This window comes from Cornus florida, unplaced genomic scaffold, assembly GCF_030987335.1.
Source record: "Cornus florida cultivar Cherokee Brave unplaced genomic scaffold, ASM3098733v1 CherokeeBrave_3.0.0_Hap2_Chr05, whole genome shotgun sequence".
NCBI classification, from domain to species: domain Eukaryota; kingdom Viridiplantae; phylum Streptophyta; class Magnoliopsida; order Cornales; family Cornaceae; genus Cornus; species Cornus florida.
Window position 1 is genome coordinate 82,764,294 of NW_026775575.1, and position 12,380 is coordinate 82,776,673.

The following is a 12,380-nucleotide window of genomic DNA, read 5'->3' on the forward strand; positions in this document are numbered from 1 at the left end:
AACCAGACCATACCTCCTCTGGAGTCTTACAGTCGATAGCAGTCGACGGAGACCGGTTCACCAAGTAACTAGCTGTAGAAACAGCTTCAGCCCAAAACGCTTTGTATAGCCCTGCGTTGGACAACATATACCATGCCCTCTCTAATAGCGTTCTGTTCATTCGTTCTGCAACTCCATTCTGCTGCGGAGTCTTCCTCACTGTGTGGTGTCTCACAATCCCGTGAGTCTTGCAGAACTCATTAAATTCTCCGTCACAAAATTCCAAGCCATTGTTTGTCCTCAAGCGCTTGACTAGTTTTCCTGTCTGCTTCTCAATCAAGGTCTTCCACTGCTTGAATGTAACAAAAGCCTTATTCTTGTGGTTCAGAATATAAACCCAAACTTTTCGACAAAAGTCACAATCCCGTGAGTCTTGCAAAACTCATTAAATTCTCCATCACAAAATTCCAAGCCATTGTCTGTCCTCAAGCGGTTAACCAATTTTTCTTTCTGCTTCTCAATCAAGGTCTTCCACTGCTTGAATGTAACAAAAGCCTCATTCTTGTGCTTCAGAATATAAACCCAAATTTTCCGAGAAAAGTCATCAATCAGCGTCATTATATATCTACCACCACCATGTGAAGTAACCTGAGAGGGACCCCAAAGATCAGAATGAATATAATCCACCGTACCCTTGGTCCTGTGAATTCCTGAACTGAACTTCACTCTGCACTGCTTCCAAAGACGCAATGCTGACAGAAATCCAACTTCCCTGTTTTTTGACCACCAAGCAAACCCTACTTACTCAGAACATCCATCCCCCTCTCACTCATATGCCCAAGCCGCATATGCCACAATCTGGTAGTATCTGAATCTGGATCTGAAGACGATATAGCAACTGAACCCATGATTGTGCTACCCTGCAGAGCATATAAACCATACTTCTTCAGTCCCTTCATCGCCACAAGAGCACCCTTGATACCCGAATGACTCCACCTCCAGCCTTATAAGTGCATCTGATGGAATCCAGCGTACCCAGGGAAATCAAATTCTTTGTTAGTTTTGGTACATGCCTGACATCAGTCTGTGTCCTCACTATGCCATCATACATCTTGATTCTAACTGTACCGATACCTACAACCTTGCACGCCACATCATTCCCCATCAGAACTTCCCCTCCATCATCGATAAGAGGTAGACTAGTCCCTGTTTGGATAAGCATGAAACGAGCAACCTGAATTAAGAATCCACTCATCGCAAGAGCTGCCAACTAAAATTGTGAGAACATTACCACCATCTGAATCATTACCCTCTGCAACAGCCGCATTTTCAACTTCAGAGGATTTTACCTTTCCCTTCTTACACTCCGGACAATCCTTTTTGAAGTGCCCTTGTGACAGATGAAGCATCTCAACACCTTCATTATGTTCTTAGACTTTTTTTTTTTATAAGTAAAAATGACTTTAAAAAAGGCGTTCAAAAGGGGAACACGTCCCAATTACAAAAGTGGAACCGGGACTAAGGCCCCAAAGAATCCAAGAAAGTAATTAAATCATCAGAAGAAGAACAAAAGCTCCTCTTCACATAATTGAAAAGAGAACGAAGAATGTAAAGTTTGACCATTGCCGTAGGCGACTCTTTCCCTTCGAACATTTTGCTATTTCTCTCCTTCCAAATGCACCACCATACACAATGTGGTATAATTCTCCAGAAATTGCGAACATCTCTTCTCACTCGACATCCTCTCCAAACATGAATTAATTCCTTAGTAGATCGTGGCATAACCCAACACTTGCCAAACAACCTAACAATAAGATTCCAACAGTCGTTCGCCACAAGGCAATGCAAAAGGAGGTGATCAACTGACTCCTCATCATCCTTGCATAGACAATACCGATTAACAATACAATTGCCTTTTTTTTTTCTCAAGTTATCTATTGTCAGAATCTTTCCCCACTTAGCGGTCTAGACAAAGAAAGCCACCCTAGTTGGAGCCATAGACTGCCAAATAGTTTTCCACGGGAAGTCTTGATTAACAAAATTAAACAAACATAAGAACAAGGATCTAACTTCGAAACGTCCGTGGGAAGAAGGAACCCAAATCAAAACGTCATTATCTCTGCTAACGCCCTCCTGCCGATACAGAAGATCCAGAAAAACACATACCTTATCCATCTCCCAATCCTGATAAGAGCGCCGAAAATGCACATCCCACGTAATCTCGCTGCTATCAAACCGATAACAGTCAACTAAGTAGGCGTGTTTATCAACAGCAATACTGAATAATCTAGGAAATGTACGAGAAAGTGGCTGATCCCCACACCAAAGATCTTCCCAAAACCGAATGTGACGACTATCACAGAGTTTGAATCCGATATGAGCAGAAAAAGCTTCACATCCCTTCCGAATAGCCTTCCACTTCCCTACTCCTCCCACAAGGGTAACACTACGTGTAAACCAACCTCCAGCCTCTTCCCCAAACCGACAAGAGACTGACCTGCGCCATGGATGATGTCTTTCCCTCCCATATCTCCATAACCATTTACCCAGGAGAGCTTGATTGAAAGGAACTAAACGTCTTATTCCAAGTCCACCCAATTTCGCAGGCTTACAAACTTCCTCCCATCTGACAAGGTGGTACTTGAACTCATCGCCCTTTCCTCCCCATAGGAAATCCCTTTGAATTTTTTCAATCCTATCTGCAACAGAATAAGTGGGAAGGCTCGATAACGTACTCTTGATAAGAGTAACTTTACCCCCATTTGACAAGTATTGCTTCTTCCATCCTGTCAATCTCTTCGCATACCTGTCAATTACGGAATCCCAATTGCCCACTAACCTTGTTGATGCGGAAATCCTCACGACTCGGAACGACGGCGTTTACCTGCAAAACAAAGGGACGTCACCTCGAATGGCACCGGTGGGGTGCCGGCCGAGGACCCTCCGACGATCAAGTTAGTACTTGTAATCGTATCACATAATAATTATGTATATTCTGTTTAGGGATTTTTTCTCGTACCTTCTTTAACGGCTTGGTGCCCTATTTATGGCTGTTGATTGGAATCCAATTGGTTTTGCCGATGTCGATGGTTGATCTTATCTTCCGCTTGTGCAAGATCATAGGAGATTTGTTGCCAGATTTGTCGGGGATATGAATAATCCTTTTGACCTCCTCCAATTATGATAGGATTATTTTTACCCTGTTGAACCACGTCAGATTTCATTATCCTTGATAATGAAATCTAATCAATCTTATCGAGGGTAGGGTAGGTTTATATTTTTCTCTATCAAACCTTGAAGAGACCCCTTGGGGCAAGCCCAAATAAGGAATAGGGAATGAGCTCACCCTGCATCCAAGGACTGCAGCTAAAAAGGAAATATCCTGAACGTTCCCTACTGGGACAAGCATACTCTTAGCCACATTGACCTTTAGCCCGGAAACTGCCTGAAAACAAGTCAATATACACCTCAAGTATCGAAGTTGAGACACATCAGCATCACAGAAAACCAGGGTATCATCTGTAAAGAGTAAATGAGAAATCTCCATCTGATGGACTAAATCTCTACCCACCCTGAATTGCTTTATAAAACCAAGGTCCTTTGCCTTGCGCATAAGTCTACTTAACTCTTCCATAACAACAAGAAAAAGGAAAGATGACAAAGGATCTCCTTGTCTTATAACCCGAGAGCAACCAAAGAAACCAGTGGGAGAACCATTCACAAGAACTGAAAACTTGATAGACGGAAGACAGGTCTCAATCCACTTCCTCCATTTACTTCCAAACCCCATTCTTTGTAACAAATAGAGTAGGAAATTCCAATTAACATGATCATATGCTTTCTCAATATCAAGTTTGCATAAAACTCCAGGAATACCACTCCGCAATCTGGAATCCACACATTCGCTAGCAATAAGAACTGAATCAAGAATTTGCCGTCCGCCAACAAAAGCATTTTGGGAGTCGGAAATAATGCCATCCATTACTTCCCTCATCCTTAAAGCAAGCACCTTAGCAATAAGTTTGTAAATACAGCCCACCAAACTGATTGGACAAAAATCCTTTATATCTGAAGCGCCTCCCTTCTTTGGGATAAGGGCAATGAATGAAGCATTAAGCGACTTCTCAAAGACGCCATAAGAATGAAACTCTTAAAATGACCCATTACCGCATTTCTTACAACTGCCCAACTTTCCATTAAAAATCGTATGGTAAAGCCATCAGGCCCCAGAGCTTTGTCTCCATTACAACTTGATAAAGCCTTAAGAACTTCTTCTTTAGTGAAAGGATTCTCAATCCTATCTCTATCTAGCTCAGAAATAGCCTTAAAATGGAGACCATCAAGTTTGGGCCTCCAAACTAAAGGCTCGGTATAAAGCTTCTGATAAAAGGAAGCAATACCGTTACACACCTCTTCCTCTCTCCACAGCTCCTCACCATCCACCCGAATTCTTCCTATATGATTACTCCTCCTATGAGCGTTAGCTAACCGGTGGAAGAATTTTGTGTTCCGATCTTCTTCCTTTAGCCAAAGAGCCCGAGATTTTTGTCGCCATGAGATCTCCTCCATACTAGCAATCTTAGCAAGAACCGCTTGACAAGAAGCTCTCCTGGAACGTAGAAATTCCACATCCCCTCCCGCCTTCTCAAGACGATCAATCTCAGAAAAATCAGCAAGTACTCTATTCTTCCTCCATTACAAATTCCCGAAGACATCCTTGTTTCACTGCTTAAGAGCAAATTTGAGAGCCCTTAACTTCTTTGTAATTGTGAAACTGGGTGATCCTGAAACAATAACTCCCTCCCACCAAGATCTGACTTTCCCTTGGAAATCTTTCGCTCGCAGCCATATATTCTCAAATCTAAACGGGGATCTTTGAGAACATGAATCCCCACAATCCAAGACCAAAGGAACATGATCAGAGGTGACCTTTGCTAACACCGCCTGAACGACATCCAGGAATTTCTCTTCCCAATCCCCGGAAATTAAAAATCTATCTAGTCTTGAAAGAGTGATTGGATCCCTACCATTTGACCAAGTATAGGCTACACATTCCATTGGTAAATCAACAAGAAGATGCTCATCAATAAAATCAGAAAATTGATCCATTTCCAAGGATCTTCTTCCCCCTGTAGACCTCTCTGATGGAGACCTAACAGAATTGAAATCCCCTCCCAAGCACCAAGGGAGAGACCACAATCCTTGGACATGGCAAAGCTCCTCCCAAAAAATAGGTCGCTCATCATCAACAACCGGTCCATAGACTCCAGTAAAAACCCATTTGAAGTTGTCCTCTTCCATCTTAAGCACACAAGATATAGAAAATCTCCCCATCCAGACGTCCGTTCGAGTTAACCATCTACTATCCCACATGATTAAGATCCCACCCGAAGAACCTATAGCATTCAAGGCCTCCCATTCCACAAACCTTCCTCCCTACAAACTCTTAACCACCCTGTCAGAAATAGATGCCAACTTGGTTTCTTGTAAACAAACAAGCTGGTTGTTCGGATCATTAAGACCACGAACATTCCATGTAATGATTCGTAGCTTCATTGTAAACCAAATAAAATAATCTCCCCTCCACCCTTCCCGAGACTCCTGCTCCTGGTTCTTCCCCTTTCCGTTGCCACTCCTCCTTTCCCTTCGCAGTTGACTTCAGAAATGAGATTCTTTATCTCTTGTACGATAAAGGCTTCGTGTTCATAACTTCATTGGTCACTGCAACCTCTCTCCCTTCCACAATTGCTTGAAGGTTAGATAATGTCTGATCATCATTACCTTCTGAAGAGACTCCCAAAAGCTCACTAGTGACTCCAATATTGTCAACTACCCAATCTTTCCCTATGTTAGCAACTTGTTCGTCGGATCGCACCATAGCCAATGGTACCTCCTGTAGGATTTCAGAACCATTCTCCACCCAAGGTGTAAGCTCATTGGAGCAAACCTGTTGGATTGAACCTAAATCATCAAACACCTCCTTTTCCAGCTCCCTGTCATTCTCATAAAAAGAATCAGATTCTGTAACAAAATCGCCCATCCCAGCGAATCTACCAGAATCAGTCTCGTCAGCCCCTGTATAAGGCAGGCAGTTAAGTCCTTTCAGTGCTACACTTAATCGAAGCTCTTTGAGCAAAGCTACGGCCTCTTCATTGGACAATTGAAAATGCAAGCCTCTTCATTTTGTTCTGACTTAGAACGACCTTTGCTACCAGACCCTCCCTTCTGATTCGTTCTCCTTTTAACAAATAACCCCTCTGCCAAACTTTCTGTATTGCCCTCAAACTCCCTTTTCTGCAACTCCTTAGAATTCAGAACTGCCTTCACGTCTTCCATGGACAAAGCAGTTCTGCCATACATTATTGTATCGACAAAGTTCTCATACGAGGGTGGTAGAGAACACAACAGAATAATAACTTGATCTTCATCCTCTATCTTGACATCAGTATTATTCAAGTCCATGATGATACTATTTACCTCGTCAAGATGGTCTTTCAGAGATGAACCTTTGTGCATTTGAAGAGTGAACAACCGCTTCTTTAGATACAAGCGATTCGCAAGAGATTTCGTTATATACCGGGACTCTAACTTCTGCCACAACCCATCCGCTATAGTCTCTCTAGTAACTTCTTGCAGAACCTTGTTACTCAAGCACAACAATATCGTACTGTGTGTTTCTCCATAACCTCATCTTTGTCCTTGATCTTTTATGGCAGTGCATCATTCCCCTTCAACGCCTTGGATAACCCTTGTTGAACCAACAAAGCTTGCATCTTAACCCGGCGCAGATTGAAATCGTTTTTGCCGTTAAACTTCTCGATTTCCAGAAACTTGGATGATTTTCTTGCTTCGAACCGAAAGCTGTGATACCAGTTTGTTATGACAAACGCAACGAACCCAAGTTGAATTAAGAATCACGATAAAAAAGTAAACACGCCACACAAAGAATAAAAAGATTTCTACGTGGTTCGGCAACAGTCTACGTCTATAGTTGGGATCTGGCGAAAGTTTTCACTATCTGTAAAATCGAAAATTACAAATTTTCAGCCCCACACTCTGTTTCTGTACGAATTTCAGAGTCTCACATCCTCCACTCCAAACCCTAAGCACCATTATATATCGGGTTATTAGAGAATAATTAGGGTCCACGACTCATGAGCAAACATCGGGTCAAATTTTTTCCTGGATTGGGCTCACACAAAGCTTGTCCAACGGGTCGTTGGGTCATAAGCGGATCGCAACGCGACCCGGCCCTAAATTCGGGCCATAATATAACACTTTTGACTAGTTTAGGTTGATGAGATGCATACATTAAAAGAATTAGATATTGTGTATACTATGTGGTTATTGAGTTGGCAATTTCCTAGACAAAACAAGGGGTGTAAGTTGAATAAAATGTCTTGAGTCAGCTTGTTTACAGCCAAAGTAGATGCTGAAGTTGATGAAGATGAACAATGAAGAACACTCGAAAATATCTCAAGCTCAATCATATTTAGGTAAAGCTGTAAATGTTAAGTGAGACCTTAGCGGACATAGAAATAGGATGGAATGAGTTATTTTACATAGTTTGACCTCCAATGACCCAGATTTGATCTTTAAAAGACTCAAAATTATTGTTTAAACAAGTTTTTTCAAAATTCAAGGACTTTAATTGATCGAAAATTTGATGGATCGATTGAACATTTTGAACAAGAAAATTGTTGGAAAACAGTGAGCTTTGAGTGAGAGTTTAATTGCTCAAAATATCAACCTAACTATCTCCATTGAGGTTCGATTGATAGGTCGATTGATCAAACCTAATGAGCAAATAACACAAAGGCTACAGGAAAGGGTTCAATGGCTCGAATTTGTTTTGGAACTCTCGATTGGAACAGAACTGTTCTGGAAACCCACAAAAATCAGTGTTTTAATTTGATTAACGTTTCCAATGTCAAATAGGATTCCTATATTAATTATAGAAATGGAGGTATTGTCAGTCTAGAGTATGATTTTACACTTTGATAATCAAAGTTTTCATAGACTAGCATACTTTGATTGAGTGAATAAAAGTAAGGAGCAGATCATAGACTATGAGACATTTAATCAACCAGGTGACGTTGTGAATATCTAGGAATTGAATAGAAAAGAAGAAGAAGAAGAAGAATACTTTCCTCCTTCCACCACATTCTATTTGTACTAAGAAGTTTCAGAAATTACACATAAGCACCCTACATTATATAATTAATAACAAATAATTGCCTAGCATTTTGGATATAAGTTCTTGGTTTTGGAAGCAATTGCTTATCTAATTCTCAAAATAGCAAGAAAAGGTTCATTTACATGTCAAATAAGCATTAGTTTTGCTGCTTTGGTTTAAGATTTCCTCTCTTTTAAAGTATTGGTTTCAATTGTTAAATAAATGCAAACTTGGTTTATGCTTCAAGCACATGGACGCCCTCACTGAAAAAGTAACAGGAAACTTATATTATCACAATTACTATTTTTTTTAAATAAATTAATTTATATGCTCTGAATTTTCTACCACCTGATCATGTACAAGTCAAAATGCTAATAGCTAGTTTTTGTGCTTCTGATGTGGTCTAGATATGGACTAGCACATTGCAGAGAACAATTTTGACCGCCAATACAATTGTTGGATTCCCTAAGGTTAGTGTAAACCTAGAAAAATCCTGTTATTTTTCGTTGACTCAAGAAAAATCTGATTTATGTACCTAGGATTCAGCTTCATAGATTCAATTCTTATAGATACAATGGCGTGCGCTTGATGAGATAAATGCTGGAGTATGTGATGGAATGACATATGAGGAAATAAAGAAGAATATGCCCGAGGAATACAAGTATGTTGATGTTCTTGCTTATTAACTTAATGCTATGTTTCGTTATCTCCATGCATGCATCTGATTAGAGCAAAGTCTCTTTATATGAATCATGTAAATGTGGATACTTTGGGCTTTCTAGTGACTGGCTGAACACTTGACAATACTTCATCTTCGTGATGTATAAACATTGTATATTGTACATTTATAATATTGACTTGCTACATTAACAAATCTACTTGATGGCTCAAAGGCCAGTGGTAAAATATGAAGTTAACTGTTATCGAGGCATGATGCAACAACACCCTCGAGACACCATTAATTTTAATATTGCAAGCTTGTACTCCAATATCAGTAATTTGGTCGTATATTAAAATAATAATAATAATAATAATAATATCTGTTAGTTGGCAGTGTTAACTGTATTCAGTTATTTCGATATGACATTTCATTGTTTTCCTTTATAAGGACAGGGAAGGAAAATAGACACAATATCCAACCCTATTATGATGTAATCAGGAGAACTAACTTGAATACTCAGAATCATGAGTAAATTTTATCTTAGTATTTGCAGCTTTTTAAATCATTCATCATTCTTGCTGTTACTGTTTCATGCTCGTGCTATTTGAAGATCTGTGTTCTGTTGATGTGGAGGTGGACTTGGGGCAAAGAATAAATATAGTAGTATTCTTTTATGATGGTTGTTATTATCTAGAAGCTGAGCATTTTATTTGTACTGGAATTTTGTGAGAAGCTCACTGATAAAATTGATCTACATTGGTCCTCTGACAACTATTGTCAAGGTGAAAATATTCTGCTATGATTAAATATTCATTTCTTTGAACAATTATGAGTGTACATGTATATTGCCAAAAAACGAATTTCAAGGCGTAAACCATGTTGAATTCCCTCTATGAAGTGGTATGTTGAAAGAAAACATAAATTGGTATTGTGTATTAACAAAATTATGCAAATTATGACAGTCAACATCTCAAAAATTTATTATTGTAATAATTTGAACAATTTGTCATCTTTATGCATAGCAGGAGATAATCATCATCAGTATTTGGCAATTTAGTAAGATTGTTATATGGACAGGGTAGAAATAAAATAATTTGATTAACTATAGTATCAGATAAGAAAAAGACAAACCGATATGGAGGGTAAAAGTAGAAGTGGATAAAGCATATCTATTCTCAGTTAAATAAGGTATAATGACGTAGGACATGTATGCTATTCTAAGGAAGCATTGCATTATTTTAATTCTTTTTGCAGGTCCTTAACCCACACCGTTATTTCCCCTTCAGTATAATTCTACCCAGAATTGAAAATGAATATTCTACTGTAGCTCTCATTCTTTATTGTGATCTTACGAGGTCAACTTGTTCAGCATACTGACTCCTGAACTCATGGCATGCTTGCAATAACTTTGGTTGTGCTAGAATGATATAATAATATGATTTTTTAGTTTATAATATGAAATTAGATTTAATGTACATGAAATGGTCAATGTTAGAAATTAGAAGTTATAGAAAGTTTTGTTTCTTTGAAAAATCAAAATCTACAAAAAATCACAAACATGAAGCATGAATTATAAGGGTGGCTACTGTAATTATTAATCTTCTCTCTATCATATTGGAAAAAAAAACATGGTTGTGGAAAGAAGATGATTGAAATTTTCATGAATTGGCTGCAGTCCTCTTTTAATTTGCTGATGTCGCTTAACATATCATTGGGTTAGGTACAATAAATCTCTGAAACATTTTTAGTTAGTATGTTCTTTAGAAGCTTTTTCACTAGAAGTGTGTATTTGAAGTCTCGTACTCTTCTGGTGCTTTCAATTAGCTTATTTCTCTTGATAATAGTGGTTTATTCATAGCAGGTCGCGTAACAAGGACAAGTTGAGGTATCGATATCCTCGTGGAGAATCTTATCTGGATGTTATCCAAAGGTTTACAATCAACATTCCAGATGAAGCACAAGTCCTTTTAAGCCATCAAAATTTGTTTGTAAATAGTTCAATAAAATTAACTTTCCACCTTATTGCAGGCTAGAGCCTGTAATCATTGAGCTTGAACGGCAGCGAGCACCTGTTGTGGTGATATCTCACCAGGTGACAGAGCATTAAACTTTACTCTTTTTTTACTTTGATATTGTATTTGAAACACTAATTTTTTTCATTGTGCTACTCTTGTAGGCGGTTTTGAGAGCATTATATGCTTATTTTGCTGATAGGCCTTTGCAAGAAATTCCACATATTGAGGTAATGCATTAATAGTCAAGAACCAGAACCAACTAATTTTAATTTTTCTGATAGACAAGCTATTTAAATACCCTGTTTGCAAATTTAATGTATGCTGCATGTAGCATGTTGTACATGGGGGATGGTACAAACAAGGGTGTTGCTTTCCACTAGGATTATTATTTAACACGGTTTTGGATGACTCACAATGTCTAATCTTCTTATTGGTGGCCTAGAAACTTAGAAAGATCTCCATATACCTTTTTAGATGGTATTTCCATTCCCTTAATTTCGAAGCAAGGATTTGGATAACATTTTCCTATCCTCAAATTTCTCGTTTTATTTCCAAATCTACGTCCCGAGTAGAAAAGAAATACTGGGTCAAATTCTTTGGATCTGGATTTTGAATTGGTTCCTTTTCAATTTAGCGTATGCTTTTTAAAATTGTATCCTAAAAAAGAAAAATTATGTTGCAATTTTCAGATGCCTCTTCACACAATTATAGAGATACAAATGGGAGTTACTGGTGTTCAAGAGAAACGATACAAACTCATGGACTGAATTTTAGTCGGTTGAATATTTTGATTGTAAGTTGCTAACTCATAAGGCAAAGTAATTTTATCCATTCATCGACAAGATGTAACATAAACAAGAAAATGCCACCTTGTAAGTACAATAATGATTAATCCATTTCATTTACTTTTTTTTCGGCTAACTGCTGTTTGACTGCAACTATTTTCTTCCTTCCATTAGATGACTTTTCCCAAGTTTTATGATGTTGTTTGTAGCTTACATGCCATAAAGTTAGAGGTATGATTCCTCGAATTCGTTTGTAGCGATCATGCTAAATAGAAAAGACACTCTCTGATATTCCTCCACTATTTACACACTTGATTGCGTACACGTTCACTGATCATCTTTATGGAAAAGCTATTCCCCATGCATATAGCTCAATAATTATTAGGGAAATTTGATTTTCAAATGACCAACAAGAAATTGTTACCCTTTTTCAGTAAATTTTAAAATTTATACTTAGGAGTCTTCTATCAATGCTAATGGGCGCGAAAATGAAATCATAAGCGTATCCCATTAAATTTATTAAAGTCATCTTAAAGTTTAGAGAATCAGAACAGACTAGTTTTAAGCTGGTGATGTTAGGGTATTTTAGTAAATAAGCACCCATAACAGTCTCCACCACAAGCCGGAATATTACGTGTCAGTTTACCCACAAACCTCCATCTGAAATCATCTGAATCACTGTTTATGATCTGAATCACTGTTAAGCAGAAAGTGATTAGGTAGGACGACGACAGTGGGCGAACAGTGGAACTTTGGTGTTGGAC

The 12,380-nt window shown here is 38.5% G+C and overlaps 1 protein-coding gene across 2 annotated transcripts in view; it reads left to right on the plus strand.

Annotated features, from left to right (window-relative positions):
- The window catches only part of LOC132307213 (6-phosphofructo-2-kinase/fructose-2,6-bisphosphatase), a 28,299-nt gene extending 16,547 nt beyond the window's left edge, over positions 1 to 11,752 (plus strand). The window contains exons 18-23 of one of the 2 annotated variants that reach the window (XM_059804909.1): positions 8,563 to 8,625; positions 8,725 to 8,816; positions 10,675 to 10,746; positions 10,845 to 10,908; positions 10,993 to 11,058; positions 11,521 to 11,752. In XM_059804909.1, coding sequence (XP_059660892.1) covers positions 8,563 to 8,625; positions 8,725 to 8,816; positions 10,675 to 10,746; positions 10,845 to 10,908; positions 10,993 to 11,058; positions 11,521 to 11,598 — 435 coding nt within the window. In that variant the 3' untranslated portion in view covers positions 11,599 to 11,752. The remainder of the gene's footprint in view (positions 1 to 8,562; positions 8,626 to 8,724; positions 8,817 to 10,674; positions 10,747 to 10,844; positions 10,909 to 10,992; positions 11,059 to 11,520) is intronic. The other variant, XM_059804910.1, reaches the window with a different exon arrangement.
- The last annotated feature ends 628 nt before the right edge of the window (positions 11,753 to 12,380 follow it).